This window comes from Lates calcarifer, linkage group LG13 (assembly GCF_001640805.2).
Source record: "Lates calcarifer isolate ASB-BC8 linkage group LG13, TLL_Latcal_v3, whole genome shotgun sequence".
In the NCBI taxonomy this organism is placed as follows: Eukaryota; Metazoa; Chordata; class Actinopteri; family Centropomidae; genus Lates; species Lates calcarifer.
In genome coordinates this window covers 18,320,174-18,343,935 of record NC_066845.1, presented here as the reverse complement: position 1 = coordinate 18,343,935, position 23,762 = coordinate 18,320,174, and the positions used below count along the sequence as shown (strand labels likewise).

General features: G+C 41.1%; 1 protein-coding gene across 1 annotated transcript; it reads left to right on the top strand.

Moving 5' to 3' along the window:
- The first annotated feature begins 1,217 nt into the window (after positions 1-1,217).
- si:dkey-112e17.1 (uncharacterized) lies at positions 1,218-23,661 on the top strand. The gene is made up of 7 exons (XM_018669442.2): positions 1,218-1,395; positions 10,125-11,101; positions 13,733-13,784; positions 16,512-16,635; positions 18,127-18,269; positions 21,038-21,280; positions 21,667-23,661. The coding sequence occupies exons 1-7, from the start codon at positions 1,315-1,317 to the stop codon at positions 22,372-22,374; spliced, it is 2,328 nt and encodes a 775-aa protein (XP_018524958.1). The 5' UTR covers positions 1,218-1,314; the 3' UTR covers positions 22,375-23,661.
- Positions 23,662-23,762: the final 101 nt, after the last annotated feature.

Genomic DNA, 23,762 nt, shown 5'->3' with positions numbered 1-23,762 from the left:
TATTTTAATGCTAAAGTTTTTTAAATGGCTCTTGTAGGATTTCAAACTATCTTACTTTGGCGCCATCTAGTGGTAGTCATAAGAACGACAATAGGATGGACAGGAGACAAAATGAATGGGATGAAAAGAAAACACCAAATATACTCGTCTGTTTTCACCATAGTTTGTTTTTCTAGAAACCGAAATTTAAGTCATCCCTGGAAAATCCCCCCACACGTCTCCAGTCTGTGCTGCCTATAGCCTTTCTTTCTTTCTTTTTTTTTTAATCCCCCTCCCCGTATATTTCGCCTATCTGAGGTTCTGGATGGGGTTGGTTGGGTTAAGGTGGCACTTTGGAGTAAAAACTAAACAACGTGCATCCACCACAAAGTTATCATTTTTATTCTGCCTGTGACATGCTACAGAACATATTAGCTTATTTTTTGTCATTGTTGTTTGTTTGTTTGTTTGTTTTTTTTTTTTTTTTTTTTTTTTTTTTTTTTTTACCCTGCAGTCTGGCAATGCCCTCACCATTAACTTCTCATACAACTGTCTGGCTTGGTCAGTGTTTGCCCTGTGAAGTAGCTCAGACTTGAAAGTTGGTATTTCGGAGTCAACTACTAACAAGGTGTACATTTATATGTGGTTATTTAAAAAAACAAACAATTCATCAGTCAAACAGGGGATGTTTCATTAGGAGGCACACAGACACAAAACCCTGTCATAACTAATCAATCAGTTCTACTAAACACAAATTGGACATTTCCTGAGGTTCCAAACAAGATAGAAATAAATGAGCAACAATGACAATACTTAATTTGTTTCCTCTTTCAGCCTGCTTTACCCAGACTCAAGCATATTTCTGAAAGAAAAGTTAATAATCACTAATTAATTTAAATTGTACTGGTTTTTTTTAATAATAGCTAATACTACAGCACTGCATGTTGTCAAATGCATGGGGCAGAAATAAAACTATGACCAAAACCCCCCAAACCTTTATGTAACTTTTCTGTACATGCAAGATTGGAGGAATGAGGAAAATAGAAATATAACAGTAAATTTGTATGTTTACTGGACTGGCTAGGGCCACAGTCATACAATCTAAAATTTACAAGTTACTTGAATAAAATTTTAAGATAAAACGTCATTTAATTAATGGTTAAGTTGCTGTCGATTCGTAAACACGAGAGTTTTTAACTAGGGGTCTGTCTTGTGTTCCAGTTCGCCCATGAACGATGGAAGCGCGCTCCCGATACTTCAGGTGAATGAGAGGGAAGTAGAGGAGCGGGACACGGTTCATTGTGCGTCGCATTAAAGAGGAACAATTACAGGAAAATGAGTTGTGTTTCGTCGCTTGGGGCACAAGTTTTTATGACAACATATCTACTTTTCTTGATGGGATGCGTTGCACAGAAAGTAAGTTGACGTTTATTTACTGCAAGAATAATTCACAAGCTTTACCTCCAGCCTTGTTGAGTATCGCGTTCGCATAAATCGTGTTATTCAACAATTGTTTGCTTCTCGGCAAATATTGTGACCCCAAGGGACTTAAAGCAAGTTACTTGAAGAAAAAGTAGGTGCCACCGTTCACTTCGGCATATATGAAATACACAAACGAACACGTGTGTCAACTACATTTCAAATCTAAATCTGGTTCGTCTGTTCTGTACACAATTTTGATCGACCAAAATACAATACACCGTAGTAGGCGGTAGCAAGAAGCGATACGTAGTCTGAGCCGATCTGTAAAAGTAGATTTGTAAATACTGTAAATGTTTTTTTTTCCTGATAATTTGTACGCCGACTACACTGGAACAAAACTCTACTTCTAAAAAAGTCCAAGCTCATTCATGTGTTACAGTATAGAGACGTTTGGCAGTTAGAGATGACCTCTAAAATTTACAATTTTTACAATTGGGTTTTGCGTATGCTTTTTTGACACCAGAATCGGACCTGACATGACCTTCTCTAAAGCGCAGGCTTATGCTGCCTCTGAATTTGAGAGTTTCAGAGTTGTGTTAGGAAACCAACTAAATTGGATTTGAAGGATGTCAGAATGGTCTTGTTGTCTGTGTCTGACAACATTTAGCCAACACATCCGCCCTCATGTAGTGTATAAACTGCTGTAAGTGCTGTTTGCACTTCATACGTCGAGGTTCAAGTTCAGTTTCATTATTTATTTTATTAAAATACTGTATGTGGTTATGTGACAATCAAAAACTCAAGTCTAGAAAAGCCCTGCAACATTAGCCACAGCCAGACGTTTTTTAATCACTTTATGTCATGCTGACTGACTCGTGCACCTTAGTCATTCAAAACTAAATTCTAATAGTTTTTTTAAATTTCCAAACCGGGAGTGTGGCACATTAAATCCTCTAGGGCTTTCAGATGGATGTTTTGATGGCACAGGCCTGTTTTGATGTCATGCACTTCACAGAGTTAGAGAATGGCATGCAGAGTCCAAACTGCTGAAATGAGAACCACATTGAGAACATGTTAACTTTATGTTGCACTTCTCACACTCATAGATGGGAACGTTCAAGCTTCAAAAATGAACGGGAACGCAAACAGTCAGGGATTTCTTGTCGGGGATGTTTTCCATTGAGTCAGACTGTCATTCATTTAGCTTTGCCTGTGTGAGTGAGAAAGCCTCCTGCCAGGTTAGTGAGGCTCACAGTTGTCTGTGGGTACTTCAGAGTTGATTGGTTAAGTTGTAAAAGTTGTTTTGATGACATAACCTGAAGTGTCACTGTGTAATTTGGTTTATGTGGGTACCTGCACCAGAAAAATAACCACACATGACTAAGGAAGACAGGATTTGTTGAGACCCAGTGTCAGTAGCCTGGAACAGTCATGTTTACATAGACAGGGGCAGGGGTGGACCTCGGTACTTGGGCCCTTTAAAAAAAGAACTGCAATCCTTCACTGCTCAGGAAACATTAGTTATATTGGAAATGAAAATGATAGTGATGTACGCTTCACGTTTTATGTGCTTCTCTGCCAAATTTTGCTGAAGTGATTGTACCCATACTGTAAACTGTGTCACCCACTTAGTCTTGTGATCCCATATTCTTCTATTTCTGATATGTAATGCAACTTTATCGTGTGACAGTAGCTGGTGTCATAACATAAAAGGATTACACCTGGCACAGATCTCCTCCAGGACATCAAGACCACATTGTCAGCCAGGAAAAGCTCTGTGGCCCCCACCTGTCAAGAGCCGTCCTCTTCCGCTGATGGACAATGACGGCTCAGCAGCACAATTCTTGAAACCACACAACAAAAGCCCCTGGTATATTGAATTGTCAGCGTCTCCAGCTTTAGTTCCTGTGTGCATAGGGTGCTCACTATCTTTGCAATTATCTGCCTGAGGGGGCACGGTAAATGATGGCTTTGTCCTCCGCTCCCCTTTTGTATTAAGTTGATTTTTGGAACAGCATAAACAAGCTTGGAATTTATTCTATCTCCCTCAGAAAAAAATGGGAGGCATCCAAGCCTGTTGGTCCACAATTCAACACTGTGGATGAGGAAGAGTAAATTTGATCCTTGTTTTGTGGTTGTGCTCTGTCTTTCGGAGGGTTTTATTTGGGATGGAAAGAGGCGACATTCATCTCTAATTGAACTGAGTTGTAGGACCCCATTGAACTGTGAATTCACTTATTCCTCCCATGAGTTATTTGACAACAGATACACACAGTCTGTCAACAGATAAACACATCACCATGTGTCAGTGGGAAGAGATGGGATGCCAGGGCCAGAGATGGAGTGAGTAGGTGAAAACTGTGCTGTTTGTGTTGCAGATACAGGAGGTTGTTCAATAGAAAACAAACTTCATTTTTCAATGCTGTCTATTCTAGCGTCTCCAGAAGATGTTGCTGTTACTTATACTAGATGAGGAGTTAGTGGCTGTTAAAAACATTTCAGCTTTCAAAATAAAAACTCTAATAGCTGCATTTGGTATAAACTGCATTGGTTTTACTTTTCTCTTTAGAAGGTGTGAGAGCACTGCAGTGTTACAGACTAAAAAGTACAGAAAGTGCAATATATGAAGCATCGTCAGTTTGGTTCTGCCAAGGTCACAGTCGGTGATATTTTGTGCCTCTCACAAATTCTAGCCACTGAGCCAGTAGGGGTGTAGTGGTTCTTTACATCCATGGAGAGGGCTATCCTGCATTGCGACACAAGATCATGGGTGTTTGCATCATGGTCTTGGGCTCGGATACAGATTCATTTCAGAGTCATTACATCAGGTATTTCCAGAATCATATCATCCTCTTTTAGCCCATTTTCCAAGTTGCAACTCTGTTTTCCCAAACAAACACAGTAGCCGGAAATGACATACCATATATGCATCCTCGAACTCACTTATGCTTGTCTGTATTGATGTTACTTTCCTATATTTTTGTTATCTTTAAACAAAACAACACATTCACATTTTTCTTGTGTTGTTCAAAAAGAAAAGGGGAATCATTTCCGGCTTTCTGGACGGGCAACTGAGTCACAACTTGAGAAACAGGTCACAGAATATTTTTCATCCATATGGTTAGAACAGTCTTTGCAGATTCTCGAAATACCTTCAGAACAGCAGTAAGATTTGTTAAATAATCTTCTGGATTTTGAAAGATCGTTGTATATTTATTTATTTTTGATCAAAGGCTAAAAATGTAATCTAATGTTTTCTGGCAATTTTGATGCTGTGGCCGCACTTGGAAATGTTATTGTATCCATTTAAACTCTTGATTGATTGCAGTTTAAGTGTGTCAGTACAGTGCAGCCCTGTCTACACGACTGGGTTTCTCACCGACTTGCTGCTCAAAGACTAATTATCATGGATGCGTTCACTGGATCACATTCCAAAATCTGGAAATGATTTCACCAAATTGGTTGAAACCACTGTGAAGATAAGGTCATGATTCACCACAGGGTTCCACAGGCCTGCCTAAACAGCTACCACAGCAGCAGCAGCAGCAGCTCTTTTTAGAGGAAATATGTTAATAGGTTTTACACCACAAACATGGAGGAGAGAGCCTGCGTCTGCTTGTCCTCTCGCCCACCCAGTAACATATCTGTGCGAGTTTGAGGACCACAGTGGTAATAATTTCCAGTGTTCCACGCTTCCATGTAGGCAACACTGAACATCTCATGATGGCTCTGTAAATAAAATGTTGATCAAACATACTTGGGCTCAAAGAGGCCTTTCGTAAATCACTCCTGATGCACACGGTGGTGACAATGTGCTGAGCCAGCGCTACCGTGGCCAAAGAGGGCGACCCTAGAAATGCCTGGGCTTAATCGGGCCACCACACCAGTTGTTTGTAAACTCGCCTCGGCTTGAACGTGCAGCCGCTGAGATGAGCCCACCAGGAGAGGCATTGACATCACAGGGGAGATATGTGATAAATCCTGGGCTCGAGTATCAGTGCCTTTTCACAGCTGTGGAGAATGACCTCAAGGAGTTTCTTCTCTATCTACACATGTGGAGGCAGCTATACAAAAATATAAAAACAATCTTGCAGAGATTGAGTTGCAGCTGCTTTTGGTCAATCCACACAGGTCTAGTCTGCCTCTTTCACATTCATATCCCTCTCTATAACTGATGGAAGTTTGTATATTTTAACCAGATTCATGACCTCATATCTTCTGTATTCTGTGTACCTTGCAAAGCACTGTCCTATTGCACAGGATGTGAGGTCTTGTGTCATTGTATAATGCATTACTAAGTAAGACGTGTATCTTTCTGCACCAGTGCAAAAAAAATCCTGTACATGTGTTACACCTTGAGAAAACAAGTCCTTTTTATTCTCATTCAATCAGTGGCACAATTTTGTTAAACTCAACCAGCTCTATCTTTTATTTGATTTGAGGTAAGTTTTGCCTCATCCTCACTATTGATTTTGCTGCATAAATTCCTACTTTTTCTATTTTAGTCTTCAGTCTTTATGTCTGTTCTAATATGCAGCTACTGAAGTGAATGTGTGGCCGCTTTATTTTCTTGACTTTATTTTTCTAAATATTGTTTGTCTTCAGGTCTGTATCACTGAGATCTCAAATCCAGTCAAACTACTTGATTTGAATTAATAATAAGTGAAAATAAATGGTTATACAGGCTACATACTACTAGTCCACAAAGTCTTACTATGCTGATATTGGTCTGAGAAATTGTGTGCGATTGTAATGCATCCTGAATGGACTGTGGCTGCCCGATCGCTAGCCTGTGAAGCAGTGTCACTTTTCTCCTCCAGTAAACAGGGCTGGTGAGGATTCCTGCCCCCTTTTGAGGGGCCCGCCTGCCTGTTTATGAGCCAGTCCGGAGCTGTTTGTGCATGAGAGGCAGAGTGTGTGTGTGTTTGTGTGTGTTAACAGTACTTCAGCAGAAGCCAGCTCGCGTTGCAGAGTTTTCACAGTGGTGTTGTCAGCTTGGGTGGTTTAAAAAAAAATCCACGTTACAGCAAACAGTTAGGTCAGACTGCAGACCTCTGTTTTGTCAAGTAAAGCTGTCTCCAGAACTTTACTTTAATGCTCAGATACACGCATGTAAGAGAAGAATATGATTTCCTTTTTGTTCAATTCTCATCTTTTTTCCAATCACATCTCTCCATTTACACAGAATGCAATCAGTCACAGAAAAAAATACTCTGGTTAATGTTTTTTTCTGTTAGTTTCAAATAATATATTAAACATATTTTTCTTGAATGAAATTAAAAACCATATTCTCATATAATGTTATATATAATATAATGGTACTATACAAATAAATCAGCTCATCAACATCAGTCAATGGATTTAAAGTTGCCTCTGTGGTAATTAGACCAATATGAATCCCATACTGGAATGTTATTGGAACACCTTTTTTTAAAAAAAAGATGTACTGATGCCAAGTGAAAACAATAGAACAATACAATTTGTTAGGGGCCTCTCCGTAATGACAGCAGCTGGTCTGATGTTTCACTGAACAAGTCATTTCAGACAATTATGTGCTCAGTTGATCTACTTCTGTCCAGGGAAGCCCCTGTCAGTGCCACAACTGGGGCGCAATGACCAGTTGGTTCTTATGTAAACTTTCGGCTTGCCTTGTACTTATTAGCATCACTTCATTAAAATATTATCTGCCCGCCCCATTTGTGGAGTGGCTCACCGAAACGGCACTGCAGCCCATTGTTTCGCCATGAGAAAAGGCATCCTTGAATAATTAGCGGCCTGCAAGCGGAGCGGCCTGTGATGTAACAGAACTGAGATGTTTGGCATTATAAGAATGTCCTATTTCCATTCGACACTGTGGCACTTTGGGGCCCTTTAATGTGTAGTCTAGCATGCACATCACAGGGTGCTGGGGACCTCCCAGCCCGGCCTTATCCTGCTGGCAGAGATGACACATTCGCTGTCAGTGGCACAGTTCTATTTCATCAGATGCAGGATTTCACATTGTACAAGAGACTATTATTGATTTATAGAGCATTATTTGCAACATGTATTTTTAAAACCTTTTTTAAAAGTTTAACTGATTTATTTATTTTAAGGTGAAAAAAGGGGTACAACTAATTTGATCTCAAACTAGTTTGAAAGAGGAAAGGCCAGAAAAGCTGTAATATGCCAAAGATAAATGGACAAACACATGTTATTTCATCACTGGTCATTTTTTGCCCTGAAAAGGGGACACGTTGTTCTACTCTTCCCCCTGTTATGCCCCCATATTGTGAAGTGGTTCCCCTTGTTGCGCAACCTCGCTGCACACACTGCAACCCCCAAATCAGCTTACTCTCGCTAACCTCAGCAGGAATGGCATTTGGCCTGTTCAGATGTCATCCACGTAATTCTTTGCTGTAGAATTAGAATAAGCTGCCCACACACTTACTTAATTTCTAGTAACTGTGTGGGCAGTGCAAGTGTAGCATGCCATGCACTAATGTAATTGCCTCCAAATGTCAGTCAGGGAGAAAAACAGCAAAGTATAACTATCATAAAGGTCTTTAATGATCAGAATGTACATTAGAATTGTTGAAAAACATCATTCAGTTTTGCATTTTTCATTAAATTTGTTGCTCACATGCTACAAACTTCAAAGTTTCCAATGATTTCTGTGAACTCATTTAAATTAATAGGGAACAACTGAATGAGTAAAAAGAAACAGCTACTGAGGCTGCTCCATGAGCTTCAAAGTTCAGTGTCTTTGACAACGGTACCACTGTTTGTAAATGTAATTAGGAAACTATGACTTGTACTGTAGGAAGCTGGTTAATTTAACACGCAAGCATTTTTGGTCAGCCACATACTTTAACTTTGCATTTCTTGGAAATGCAAAAGGGGACTGGCAGATGTGTTGTGCCATGTCATGGTTAAGGCCTGTGTTATTGTTCACTGAACCGTACCAACACATCTGTGACCTCAGTACTCTGTATGTTACTCTTTGATTTGTCCACATGCAGTGGTGTTCTGCAAGTTTTAAAGCAGCTTGTTGTATCTTCAAAGGTATTCTCACAATTTGCCCAGAAACATAAAATGTTTGCCCAGGATGTAACCAACATTTAAATACAGTATTTCCACAGTGATTCCTGGCCACTTTCACGGCCTGAGCAGGGTGAGGATGAACGGAGCTAATCAGCGTAAACTGTAGGAATATTGGATGTAAATGCTGGATTTACTTTGGAGACACAACCTGCTGCTGGATAACGTCGCAAAAAATGTTTTGTCTTTCTCCCTCTCTTAAGCTTTACTTAAAGAAGGCTACATGACCAAATCACAGAGTAACTTGTGAACTGCTGAAGTCACAGATGAGGTGATGTAAAGCATTCACTTGAATTGGTCATCATGTAATTATCATCATTTAAATATAATTTAAAGAGGTTGAGAGAGTATGAGCTCAGCTGTAGATCTGTTGCTCATTAAATTTTTACTGCATGTCATGGTTGTGGGCAGATGGTGATTTTTAATGACCTTTCCTTTAATATGAGAACAAAATTACTCAGAATGTGTCTTAACATGTAACTTCTAACACCACACACACACACACACACACACACATTTTTTCTTTAGTTACCTAGGTCACGCTGCCCTCATTTCCGTCCCATGTGTCTGTAATATGCCATGGCCTGGCTGTGAGATTGTCCACTGTATCAGCTATGGAGAGGGTTTTTGGTTTGATGACCAGAGGGCCGAGTGACTGTTCCTCTTCCCACTAAAATATATGTTGATTTTGCACCATGAAATTGTAAACCACATGTAGATTTTGCTACTAAATATACTGAGTGAGGAATGCCTTTGAGAAATGCATGGGGATTAGGATAAAGCAATCAAAGTGTCTGTTTGGTTCCATGTGTCCCTGTTGCCCTTTTCCTCTCTCCCATCAAAACAGCATTCTCAAAGTAATCTCTTACGCTTTTAGCCCAGTGCAGGGCACAAGTGTGGCCCGCGGGTGTTGGTTTGTTACCTGTCTGGCATGGGGGTCCACCAGTCTGGGTCAGTCCCACAGTCCAGAGCTGAGGCCAACAGGAAAGCTCATAAACACGCAGGCCCCCTACAAAGGTCTGGTCATCAGCTCCATGGCCCAGCCACACATCTGCCTCTGCTTAGGGCCAAAGTCCCCCTTACATCCCTGCACACCTGGGAAGAATTACAGCCAGCATGTTTGAAGAAGTACCCTCCCCAGGGTTACCCAAGCAGGCAATACAGGCAAAACACAGGCTTTGATACAAAAGCAGAACAGCAGGGTTGAATAGTTCAATCTCAAGCTGGTTTATGTGAATGAGCAGACCACAACTCTGATACATGGTATTATTTGCTGGTTGGTACCTTGGTTATTGGTACATTTTTTTCTATAGAGAACTTAATCGCTTAGTGGCCATTATTTGAATACATGACTCACCACATTTTAGGCAGAGTGTAATGTAATGCTGGTCAACACTTTGAAAAATAATGCCAAAGAATAACATGAATGCTAGCGTGGGTGGCACCAGTGTGAATCAAAAGCCCTTACCTTGGCAGTGCTTGTATTGTGCTCAACCTGTTAAGCTGTGTGAGTCATGTTAAGAGAGGGTGTCAGTAAGTGCTTGAAATAAAAATGTAAGATTCAAAGATCAAGTGAGAAGTATCTGCTCCAAAAGCAGCTTTAGATTTGTGACACAGCTGACTCAATGTAATTCGTATTGCAGGTATACTTCGATTGTGGTGCCAAGGTGGATGTGGTGGACGTCCAAGGCCTCATTCTGTCCCCTGGCTTCCCCTACAACTACTCGTCTGGGACACATTGCGTCTGGCTGTTCATTGTGCCTGTTGATTACCAGCTTATTCTGGAGATATTTGACTTTGATGTGTTTGAAAGCCATGACTCTGCAGCACAATACTCAGCTATCTCTAATTTTGAAGAGGGAGAGGCAGAAGAAGAGGTGACTTTCACCCCTGGCAGCTTAGTGGCAGATGAAACTTCATTGGCTGCAAAAGATCCCATGCTTCAGAATGTAGGGGATGTCATAAAGACTCAGCAGTCTGAAGAAGATGGTGAGGTCAAACAAGTAGTGGTCCAAGAACAGTCCACAAAGATGGAAATTGCCAAAGTCTCAAATTCTGCTAAAAGATCTGCAGATACCTCCTCTGGCCTATCTTTACCACCTCCTTCCTCTCTCCTCCTCCTACCTGGGGCTGTGCCTTCAAAAGACAAGGCTGTCAATTCTGCCTCCTCATCTCACCTCAGGGGAGACCTCAACCCCAGTGCTAACCCAAACGCAGCTGTGGAGGAGACCACCCTTTCTTTGCCACACACTACCGACACTCCAGCTGTGAGCCCCGAAACCCAGCAGTCAGTGCTTGATGCCTGCCCCCATGATGTCCTCTACATCTCAGACCTGATCACCTTCTCCTCCAGGTTCTGTGGGTCCAACCGGCCACCCAGCAGCCAGCTGGTTTTTGGCTCTAGCCAGGAGATGGTAGAGGTTATCATGGAGCTCATCACCACCACACATTGGGGCCGCGGCTTTGCTCTTCTCTTCCACTACCACAACCTGACCGAGCCAGGGGGGGACCACCGTGCCTCTGCTGCTACAGCCAGCAAGGTAGACTCTCTGCTGGCTGCTGTGAGTGGAGCTGCCTTCTTCGCTATGATACTTACAAGTGCCCTCTGCATCATTTTCAGGTAACAGAAATTGAATACTTTATATAGAAAAGCAAAGAAAATACAAATTTAACACAGACCGACTAGATCAGGGACAACAATAACTTAATCCAGTACCTTATTTACTAACTTCTATTTGCCACTGATAAATAGCAAAAGCACAGTGAAGTTTCTGAATTATTTTTGCTACCTGGGCTAGTAGTTGTCATAAATGGCAATCTTTGTCAGTTGTTCAGCACACCACGTTATTCCAAGTCAAAATATTTTAACAAATACTCAGTGGACTGCAATTAAAATTTTACATATAAATGGTCCCCAGAGGATTAATCTTAGTGACTTAGATGGTCCTCAGACTTTTCCTCTAATGCCACCAGCAGGTTGACATTGTTGGTTTTGTGTGACTTGGCAAGTGTTTGACGAATTGCCATGAACACCGGGGCAGATAATCAAGGACCCCAGAGGATGAACCCTTTGTTTGGTTGTTCTCTGATCTTTCATATATTCCTACAAGTACGTAACTTTTCCAGTCTCCAGTGAAATATATCAGCACCTACTTGACGGACTGGCACATTTTGTACATACATTCATGTTCCCCAGAAGATGACTAATGACTTTGATGATCCCCTGAAAACTAATAATTTTCCCATCAGCTTCAGATCTACTTTGTGTTGAGTGCTTATTTTAAACGATGATGAACACCAATGTTACCATTGTTATTATGAGCATGTTAGCATGCTGATCTATGTACAGCCTCACAGAAGCTATTACAAACTTTGTTGTGTTAAAAAAATGTGCAACATCTGGTTTTCTCAGATAAAACCTTCAGACACTTGTTCTTTCTTTGTTTTTGAAACATAAACACCCATTAAGTCCTCAGTAAATGTACTCCTGAGAAAATTAACAAGTTCTATCTTTGATTTCTCATGAATGGAAATGGGCTGGTCTGACGGTAAATGCACACACACATGCACACACACACACACACACACACACACACACACACACACACACACACGCACGCACGCACGCACGCACACATTCACATTAGTCAACACAACTCCTTTGTTGTGTTGACTCAGCTGGAAGCCTTAGTCCCTGATGTGGTGACCCTTAGTGATTAGTTGGGTTTGGCTGCAACTGTGCGGCTTCCTTGATGTGGAACATTCTCACCATATACGGTGGGGCATTCAAGGTACAGCACCTGGCATCAATTCCAGCACACAAAAACACAGAGGTTGCATGAAAGTGAATGGGTGAGGAAATGGGGAAAGGGGACAACAAGGATAGTAAAACTCAATGTGAGTTTGGTTCTGATGGCATTGTCAGAAAATCAAAAGGTGTAATTTACAAACTGTTCCCCTCCTCCATCCCAGGGGACAATAACCACAAACTGAAGGGTTAAGTTTGGAGGCTTGTAATACTATCTGTTCTGACAAGGTTTACCCTACAGATCCAGATGTCCTGGATCCAGGTTTAGATTTATGTTGGTCTCAGTATTCAGCTTTCTGTGAGAAACACCCCTGTTTAATATGATTTGTGTTAATTTCAAATACAGCTCACTGTCTCCAACTCATCCGTCAGGCACAATAACTCCACAGGGTCTCACTATTAATGACAGGGAAATTGGAAACACATGTTCAATAAAATGAAAGTGGAATTAGCAACAACACAAGTCATTCAGAAGCCAGGAAATGCATTACCATGAAACGTCAAACTCATGGAGCAGCCTCAGTAGCTGTTTCTTTTTTCTCATTCAGTTGTTCCCTATTAATTTAAACAAGTTCACAGAAATCATTGGAAAACAACTAGTCTGGCAAACTAGGCGAGATCGTGCAAGTTTAAAGCAGCAGTGAGATTAACTCCCATGGTCCCTGCTGATCAGAAAACAGCCAAAGGTGGATGAGAGTCACAGCAGGGGTTGCCCTTAGTTGACCCGTGGCTGGTAATGAACTCATTCAGCTGTAAGAGTAATTTTTAATAAGTGGGTATTTGCTCAAGTATTTCTGCTTGCTTCATTGGTTCATTTGGACTAAGAAGTGTGCAGAAAACATGGATGAACAGTTACAGACATTAGATATTCAAGTAAATATGATGATGACACAGGTAAGTGTCAATAACATCCCAAAACGAATGTGCTATTCCTTCCTTTAGCAGCTGCGGTATTTTATTGAGATATGGTTTGTATACAGTCAGAATTTGCTATCACACATATTTGAAAGTATCAGCAATGAAAAAGTGACAGCGGTGCATCTTTACAGGAAAAAGCAATGCATAGCAATGACATCTCAGTAACAACCACTATGTGAACTGCTGGGAGTTGTGGTATGTGTGTGAATGCAAGATTGTGGTGCATCTTGCTCCATCATCCAACACCACAATAGAGCAACTATTGAGAGGGAAATAGCCACGGGTATGTTGGAGCTATTATATAGTGAGTGAGGTGGTTACTATGTCAAAAAGATCCCATGTCAGTACAGTTGTATGGGACAGTGTTCATTTTTACATTTCTGGTCAAACTGTGAACACCAGATGGATTTTTATTCCTGAGAAAACACAGCCAAAAGTGGAAAAAAACAGGACATTCATAAAAGCTGGTTTTCAGATATGTCTGTAATTATAAACTGAATTGCTGTGGTGTTTCATGTTTTCCAGACCCAAACTGTGTCCAAAAAGGGCCAGCTCCTGCGCATCCAGCAACTCTGAGGTACAGACATTGCAGTGCACCCTTTCATCCCATCTCTCTTTCCTTTTGTCATCTCTACATGTCACTCTCACTCCTCCTCTACCTGCCTTCTTCTCTCTATTGCATTATTTGTCAGACATTCCTCTAAAATTGAGTTTTATCTAGGATTACTGGACATTTATTTTAATATTCTTTGCTGCTCAAGCCAAAACTGTCCATTGTAGCACTGCCCCTCTACTCCCCACAGAGCCATACCACCTCAGGGTCACATCAGGTCACACACATGTAAAACAAAGGTAGATGAACATGATGATGATGCAAAAGGATTTTTGAAATATTTGTAACAGTGAGTGGCATCATGAAAAAAAATTGTAAAGTTGTAATTTAAACTTCTGATATTGGTTCTTGTTACATCAGATTTTTCACATTAATTCTATAATGCCGCCAGAATGAGGAGGAATATTTTTGTAGCTGTATATTAATGATATTAAAGCCTCAGTGATATCAGTGCAAAATGTGATCAAGTCTTTGTCCATTATAATGTATTAAAACAGTGATTCAACAAAAATATGTTTTATTTAAAAGGGAATCAATTTTACACATTAAAGTCTATTTAAAGGTGTTGGGGTAGTACTACTGCTTATGTGGAAAAAGTTTTATACAGCCTTTTATGGCTCCTGAGGGAGCTGTAAGAAGTGCTTCAAGTGATATCACTTGAGAAAGCATCAGTTTGGACAGCAAATTTGAAAATCTAGGGGTGAGGATGCTCCTCATTTCTGCTTGAGGAGAAGCAGCTCAAGGCTACTATAGCTGCTACTAGCATAACACACTTGAATTTCCAACCAGAACTGTTGGAGGTCAAGTTGCATTGTGGGTGATGTAGGAATTTTGATGAAAAATGTGAGGAATCAAAATGATGATATCTGTGCTGCTTCAATTTTGGTTTGTTTCATCTTTTTTGTAACAATATTGTAATCTTCTAAAATGCCCATTATGTCCATTGTGAGTCCAAAAATGTTATAGAAGTATAATGCTGCATTAGTGGAGCAGTCTATTGAAGGGACAATTCACCCTAATATAAAGCTGCAACAGCTAGTCAGTTAATTGATCAGTCAATTAACAGGAAATTAATTTACAACTATTTTGATAATTAAATAATTGTTTTGTCATCATCGTGTTTTAAGGAAAATGCCAAATTCCAGCTTCTCAAATGTGACAATTTCATGCTTGTTATACATAACAGTAAACTTTGGCTTTGGACTGTTGGTCAGATAAAACACAAACAAAAGAAAAGGATACAAAAAGATAACAAAGGCACTGAATGTTCCTAGAGATACAGTTGGAAGCATAGTTCGCAAGTTTAAAGTTAAAGGAACAGTGGCTACACTACCTTGATGTGGCAGAAAGAGGAAGCTATCAATGGCTGCCACCAGAGTCCTGATGAGGCAGGTGGTCAAAAACCCTCTACTGACTGCAAAAGACCTGCAGCAAGACATGGTGGCAGCAGACCTGAGGTTTCAGTTTCCACATTAAGGTGCATACTAAACGCTGAAGGGCTCCATTCCTGAACTCCAAGACGTACACCACTACTGACCGAAAAACACAAGAAAAGTCGGCTCCAATTTCCTCAAAACTACATAAAGAAGCCAAAGAGGTTTTGAGATTCTGTTCTGTGGAGTGATGAAACAATACTGGAACCTTTCGGGCCTATTGATCAGCGGTATGTCTGGAGGAAGAATGAAGCATGTGCTGAAAAGAACACCCTGCCTACAGTGAAGCATGGCGGTGGCTCAGTGATGCTCTGGGGTTGCTTTGCTTCCTCTGGCTACAGAAACCTGCAGCGTGTGGAGGGCAAGATGGATTCAATCAAGTATCAGGAAATCCTGGGAGAAAATGTCACACCATTTGTGAGGAAGCTGAAGCTTGAAGATACTAGTGTGGCAATCACACTGACTTGTACCCCATTGAAAATCTCTGGTGGGATTTGAAAAAGGCTGAAAAGGGTGAAATTATCCTTTGTAATTTCAATTTTATAATATAATACCATTTGCAATCATAAAGATGTTTTTATTTTGAATTTTGTGATAATTAATTATACAGAATTTGCACTGATAACCAAATGGAAATAGATTTCATCATATTTATCAGGATTTGACTAAAACCCCTTCACAGTATTGTAGTTTTAGCACAAGAAAATGTACTCAGTTGGCAGTTAGACTAATGCAGTCTAATACAGCAGTCCTGTAATAGTGCCTACCGTCATGATGGTTCTAATGTTCAGTTTTTGTTGAAATTGATTTTAAGAGCTGTTGATTCAACTGTATGATTGTTGGACTGGATCATAAGACGTAGTTTGTGCTGCCGCAAACTGTTTCGCATTATACAGAGAGGTATTTCTTTTATGTAGCCTGCTCTCATTGGTATCTATAAGTTGGACTGTTCAGTTTAATGCAATACAACTCAGCAGCACCACAAGCTGCAGCCTCCAAAATGACCATTCAGCACCTCTCTGAAACAGTTTCAACATATATTGAACATTGTAATTGTTATGAAGTATTAAGTATTAAGTATTGTATTACATTTATCTATGTGTGCCCTGCTAACTGCTAACTGAATTTACTTGTAATAAGATATCATATTACTGGGGAAAAAAAAAAAAATGTATGATTGTATTCTAACATGTCTTGTGAACTGATCTTGATGACTTTGACGTCTGGTTAAGGTGAATGGCATTGTGCTGTGTTGCAGGTGCCAGAAGGAGTCCAGAATACTAGGGCTGAGGTCAGCGAGCTGCAGCTGATGGCTGAGAATCAGACCAATCCAGAGATGACCACAGAGCAGGGCAACAGCAACAACAGCCTGCCACACACAGGTGGAGAGGACACACAAATACATACACCGTACACACACACATACACACACACACACATACACACACACACACACACACACACACACACACACATTGATTTACTGGGTTGCTGATGTTCAACCTCAGCTAAAATTGTTCATGCTCAATGTTTTGTAAAGTGTTTGCTAAATTTGTTAAATTTATATTCTGGTTATCTCTTGCAAATGTCTAAGATAGAATGCATGACAGGCACTGCAGCAAGCCCAAAGCCCATGAATTGCACATTACTTCGGATGTCATTCACTTTGATTTATAGTTACACGTGTCAAGACTTTTCACTAGAATCATTTCAGGAATGATAATAATACCTTTGGGAATATAAATCTGTCATTAATTCATTTCCTGGCAAAGCAATGATCTGATAAAGTTTTAGTGCAGTCGGTTAAAAGTTGAAGACCTGGGGTTTGAGGAATGTGCCTCAATTGACGATTCACGATTCCCAGGAGATAACTTGCCAATCAAACAGTGTGGGATTGGATTTTCTGCTGATGAGTAGCTCTAGGTGGTGCGCTTTCTTTGTGTGTTCATACATGGTGGTTATCTCTGCTCATGCTAACCACTCAGTTCCTCTATTTATTCTAAGTAAATTGCCACTGCTGTTTCTGGAAATGGAAAACAGAAAATCTTTCTGGACTTACAGGAGTTTTCCAAGGAAAGATTTACCTACCACTGAGCGTTACAAGCTGTCACGAACTGGTTTTAGGTTGAATCACTTTTGTGTTATAAATATGTTGTAAGCTTACTTTAAAGCAAGCTGTGTATGAGGAACCCTCTGTGGACTCAGGGTGGGTCAGTAGGTATTTCAATGGAAAGGAAAATTGCATTAGTTTAGGAGCAGGACACAGGCTTGATCCTGGAACTATCCAAATGCTTCTCGCTCTCTCTCGCTCTCTCTCATTCTCTCTCGCACCCTTGCTCGCTCTCTCTCTCTCAGTGGGACTGAACCCAGGCTGAGAGATTTGTGGGTTGTGGCATTTAACCCACAAAGCAGCCTGGGAGTAGTTTGAACAACAGGGGAGGACAGTCCCCCTCTCTGTGTGCTCAAGTCATGGTGTCAGGAGTTTACACCCAAACATACAGCTGCCTATTCTGCATGTTGTTTCACGGAACCATTTAAGTTGCAGTGCAACGTTATAAGCTTTACTGCTTTTTCTTAGAAGCAAGCAGTCCTTACTTAAAGAGGTAGGCCACATGAAATCAATGTGGAGCATTGGAATAAATGAAATTTCAAAAGTGAAAGCCATTATAATGTACAAATTTACACATAACACTGTTACTGTTACTAGAGGAAGAGCGCACAATTGGTGCTTTACTGATTTCTCTCCGAAACTGCTCTTAGTGCCAACTTAATTGTATGAGCACTATTAGTTCAATAAAAACATTAATAATAGCCTTGTTGTTAATGTTCTTAATGTATCTTGTATATACATTTTTCTTTCTGTGTTTCTGTAGTCAGTGCTTCCCTCGACATTTCCCAGAATGCAGAGGTGGATCTTTCTTGCAGTGGTCTGACTGAACTTGACCTTGGTGCGGATGAGGTTTTCATTGTATCTTCAGCCCCCAGCTCAAGCAGGCTACCCCTCTCCTCTCACACGGTAAGAACCAGTTTCATGCCAGTGCAGTTGTCTATGCTGTCACCTAGTTAAGACATTACATGCTCCAAAGGTGGCAGTGTCAGTTTGTTGTTGTCAGTTCGATCCAGACTAAAATATCGGACCAGCTATTTGATGGATCATCATGAAATTTAGTAGTAACATTCACAGTACCCAGTGAATGAAGCCAAATGAGGTCATCCTCTTGCTTTTCCTTTAGCACCACTAGCAGGTCAACCTTTTCATTTATCCTGCGCAATATCTCAACATCTACATGATGGATTGGCACAAAGTTTGGTACAGACATCCATGGTTCTCTGATGATGTATCCTGTTGACTTTGGTAATCTCTGAGTTTTTATATAGTGTCACCTTCTGTTCAAAATTTCAGCTTGTTCAGTACTTATTATGACTAAACACCTGCAAAACTGACTGACTGATGACACTCCCAGCAGCCTAACCTGTATTTGTTAAGAGTTAATTACAAATTTTAGCATGTTGACATGCTAAAATATGTATGTTAGCATGCTGACTTAAGCATTCAGTTCAAAACACTGCTGTGCCTCACAAAGCTGCTAGCATGGCTGCAGACTCTTGATCTTGTCTCCTCACTCTCCAGGTAAGTGGGGAAAAAGCTTTATCTGAAAGGAGCCTTGATGTTATACAGTAGACAGTGACATTTTCTATCTAATCCAATACAGGCCAAACTCTCCATGGGTGATCTCCTCGCTCTGAGGAAATGATCCCTGAACCAATGAACATCAGAGGTGACAGGGCAGTCATTGCTTTGAATTGACCCAGTGTTCCTAATAAGGCTGACACCATTTTATTGGCATACATGTGGTACAGTCTAAAGCTATGAAAACTGTGAGGACATAAATGGGAAATGAGGATAATTAAAAGATGGGAGGAGCATTGAGGAAGAAGCAACGGTTCAGCCATGCATTTTTTTTTCTCTTCTCTCTTTTGTATTCTCTTGGAATAAGAGTTGGCATAAAACAGCTCTGGCAGCTTTTTGAAGGACTGGCAAGCTTTTCTGCAGCCTAGGCTAATGGAGTATTATCTACAGAGCCAGATTCCCAGCTCCAATTGTGTGTGTGTTTGTGTGTCGGTGTGTGTCATGCACGCTTTGGCACACAGTGTGTGGTCTGTCTGTGTGTGTCCTCAATGCAGACGGCCATGTAAATAATGTTTTAGAAATGTTGCATGGGCTAACAGTGGCAAAGGTCACAGAAAATTGCCAAATTCACGCACTCATTATCATTGCCAGGTGAACTTCCAGGTTAGCGTCTTATTTGCACACCAAATATCCCCGATTATGTAGATGTGCATTAACCCATGAACCAAGATTTGATAGCATCAAATTGGTCTGGTACATTCCTTGATGCCTGAAATTCAAGAGACTTAATTCAGCTGTTTCAGTTTTTTTCTGGGGAGCCTGTCGAGCTTCTCCAGACACCCCTGAATGGTCTCATACCCAACCTTTAGACCCATGTTTTTAAAGTGACTGTGTTGGGTGGCTGATTTTTCACCTCATTTGTCAAACCTAAAAGTTGCCATTGTGTTTGTGGGGCTTAAGTGACCAAAAGAACATTTTATTTAAACCCCTAGCTAATTCTTGTCTAGACAAAGCTAGCTGCTAGTGACTCTGTGGGAAGGATTATCTGGACTCGTTTTCTGTCTGATGGGTGCAACCCCTAAAACCTTCCTCCTCCCTTGATCAACAGCAGCTGACTGACCAGGAAGGATAAACTTAACCTGTCAATCACAACTGCTCAAGCAAATATGACTTGTATGTGTCAATACAGTAAAGTGCCCTCTCAAATATGCTGGATCTGTAATGTGCACCTCACATGGTAAGAGTTGTTAATACACAACATAACAAATGTGACTGAAATGGTTCCAAAGCCCCTGCTATTCCCTTGACAGCTTTAATATACTTAATAAATATTGACTGAGATTGGTATGTGAGCCACACGCTCGGCTGGCTGGCTATGTGACTGAGCAGGCCAAGCTAATCAGCACAGTTCCTTCTTGTTAATCCATTAATGTAGTACACAACACAATCTATAGGGAGAAATTCAGGTGTGAGGTGGAAATGTAGCAGGTGCAGCCAGCAGCCTTTCAGTTCCTAATATCCCTACTTGAAAATGTGTGCTATGTTCTTATGTTGTTGCATGCAGTGCAACTACTGTTAGAGTTGTGATTCTGCCTGTCAGCAATCTAATTTAAGTGTATAAGATGTATTTATTTGGTAAAACACGTACTAATCTTGTCATTTCTCAGTACTTGTGTCTCTTTATGTCTATCACAATTTACAGATCTGACACCTTCTCCTTGTTTCCTTTTAGTATTATCCATTTCTGTCCATTTACATCAATGTTTATAGTGAGATAATGCAGTGCTATTGTTTCCATCTGAGTCCAGTTTTTCACTCAATGCTCAATACCAAAGATGCGTGCTTGATTCAATAACCAGCCTACTGCTCTGTGCAGGTCATTGACCATTATAGCTGCAGTTGTGTGCTCAAGCATAATGCCACCTCTGATATGTGAGCTATATATGTTGTGTGGTTGTCTTCATTCCTAATTAGTTTGTTTATCCTCTCTAAGCCACTCTTATCTTTGTTCCTCTAGGGAAAGTTGGCTACATAGATATTTTTTCAGCACCTCCTTACTTGGTATTCATAAATGAGCCCATCAACCCTCTAGTGGTGCCCACTTAATGCAGGGTCTGATGCTCATTTAAATTTTTGTGTGTTCTGTGTCTCAGAAGCGGGAGAGGTTTCTGCGGCACAGTGATACTGGTCCCAGCCCTGCAGGTGACTGGCCCTCACCAGACTCCACCACCTCACCTACTGGTGCCAGGTCCAACAAGGACAGCAGCAGTGCCTGCGCCAGACCGAGAGCGTGGAGCGTACGCACCTTCCAGGACTTCCTCCCTCCACTTCCGCAGCTGCATAAGAAGTGGTGTAGCTGGAACTCCACCAGTCCCTTCACCAAGCTGGTGGACAGCGTCAGTACTAGAGCCATTGCTTTGTTTTCATACCCAGGACCATATGTGCCATGAAAGGTTGATAAGGGTCAGGGTGTCATAAAGTCTCCTTTGTGAACAAACCAGTAATCACTTGAGATATTCCATTATAAATGAACTTGTCTGTAGAACTGTGTTGATATGTATTGTTGCTTGACCTAAATGACATTTTTTCCCTCACTTTTTGTGGCACGTGGAAGTAGTTGTGGTTTTGCATAATCAACAAATCAGTCTTAGTATTGTGCATGTTGGCTTACTGAGACACTTAAATGCAGTTGCATTAGCATTATTACACCTGTGCTTTCATACCATGACAGTCTGTCCATTGTGAAAAACTGCAGTGAACAAACTGTCTCATATCGTTGCAGGCTCCATCCAGTTTGACAGCTGACTGCAGGGGAGGCGACAGCAGGAAGGTCTTCTCTGATGTTCACTTGGAGGCCAGGGCAGACAACAGCACCATCTCTGACTCATCCATCAGCAATGCCTCCTACCCACTTACGCAGCCTGCCCAGAGGCAGCGGCGTCTCAACTCCACCAGCAACCTGCGGCGCTCACGCTTCACAGGGCCTTGCTTTGGCCTGCTCTCTGGGACAACAGACCCAGTGAAGGCCTCTGGGGTTCCTCAGTCCCAGGGATCCTCCTCAGAGCCCAGCTCTGGCTCTTCTTCCTCCACCCAGTGTCAGATTGAGAGTGGCCAGCCCGTAAAGAGGCGTGATTTCCCAGGCGAGGGTGATCACGTCAGTGTGCCGGTGTTTGCCATCTCCGAGGAGGAGGACCGGCAGCCTCTGGTCTTGGCCGAGCACCTGGACCAGAGCTCTGCCTCTGCTGTGCTGAACGGACTGGTGAGGGGAACATATGAGGGGAAGAGGCCTGCTGTAGGAAGCACCAGCCAGAGCCCCCAGAACCAGAGGGCCAGGCCAGAGTGGAGGCCATGGGGGAGCCAGGTGTCAGGAGGGGTCGGTCCACTCCTTTCCAACACACCCACCACCATGACTGAGTCAAACACAGTAAGTGACAGCCAGCTGTGTCTTGGTCAGTCAACAGTGCTGTGCAGTGTGACCAACCAGATGTGACCAGATGGTGAAAGGAGGAGGGACTCTGGTGGGCCAGTTATGCATTTCTGAACTCTTAGTGCCACTTTGTGAGATATAATCTAAGTCTTTGATTTCTGAAATCATCTTTTACAAAATTACTACATACTCTTCTCACTCTAGTTCTTTATTTTTATAAAGTGTTTGGACAAAGATGGAATAATATGCTGCTTATTATGCCAAGACACTGACTGCTGTGGTATTATCTGTTTAAAAAAGATGACTGATTGCAAAAATGAATACAAAAAGTATTTTCTGAGTGAGTACTCCTTAACCCCCAACTCTTAGGAGCACTTATTAATTAGATCTATTAACCAGTTTGATGCTATTCAGAGTTATAACACTCCAACTGCTGCACTGCTTTCATTAGCTCATTCATTGTGGATTTTGTGCTGCCCTGTGCCAGCTTTCTGCTTTTTCCTCAATGTGGTTCCTCATGTGGTTATTTTTCTAGCACAGGCTGATAAATGCTTATACAGTTATTACCCAAAAGTGTTCTGCAAAGCATAGATCATACATTAATATCAATGTTGCAACAGTGTATGCATACAGTATGTACTCCTAAGGCTGATACCGGATTATAAAAGGGAAATCAAAATAATGTAAAAGCATATACAGCACTAATATACACTATTATGTAGAATAAAGCGAGAACTAGCAATCACAATAGTATTTAAAATGAATTATGAATTAATGTCAAGTTTAATAAAGGCTATGTCATTCACATGTTTTGTCCTTGATCTGACGGAAGATGTTATACAATCAGTAGACAGACAACCTCGGGACAAAACTGAAATTAGAAGTCAGGACCTCATGCTGAATTTTTGTCTGACTTGATCCAGGACCTGTTAAGATTTTTTGGAAGTGCATGCCCCACACCAAGTCTGACTTCAGTAAAACTGGAAATACAAATGTGAATAAATGAAGAGAAGACTGAGTAAAACTGCAGTTTATTGCATTTATCTGAACACTACCTGCACAAGGTCAACTGGAAGTTGCATCCTCTGTGAACTATGGATCCCCCAAATACATTTAAATTTTTTTTAATCTACTGTTTGAAAATCCAGAATCTATGAATATGAAAAATGTCACATTTAACTAGATGTTTCCTCCTCAGTTTATGCATGCTGAATGTTTCATGTTTCACATTACACACACAAGCTGCATATTAGACCACAATTGGCCTCTTACCTAGTTGCAATGTCACAAAATCCTGCTCACACCTGCATGTTTTACACTCAGATTTAAGGTGAGCACAAAGACATTTTTTCAGATGAATGTGAAAACAGCCTTTCTTGTGGTAAGCTGTGCACATACAGTGTGGGTCAAACATCAAGGTGAAGTAACAATAAGCCAAACATATTTTAAAT

Excerpts from the sequence above, each read along its gene's own strand:
- si:dkey-112e17.1 (XM_018669442.2), top strand. The coding sequence starts at position 1,315 with ATGAGTTGTGTTTCGTCGCTTGGGGCACAAGTTTTTATGACAACATAT. Across the intron at positions 18,270-21,037 it reads TACCCCTCTCCTCTCACACG|AAGCGGGAGAGGTTTCTGCG; the intron begins GTAAGAACCAGT and ends TCTGTGTCTCAG. Across the intron at positions 21,281-21,666 it reads TCACCAAGCTGGTGGACAGC|GCTCCATCCAGTTTGACAGC; the intron begins GTCAGTACTAGA and ends ATATCGTTGCAG.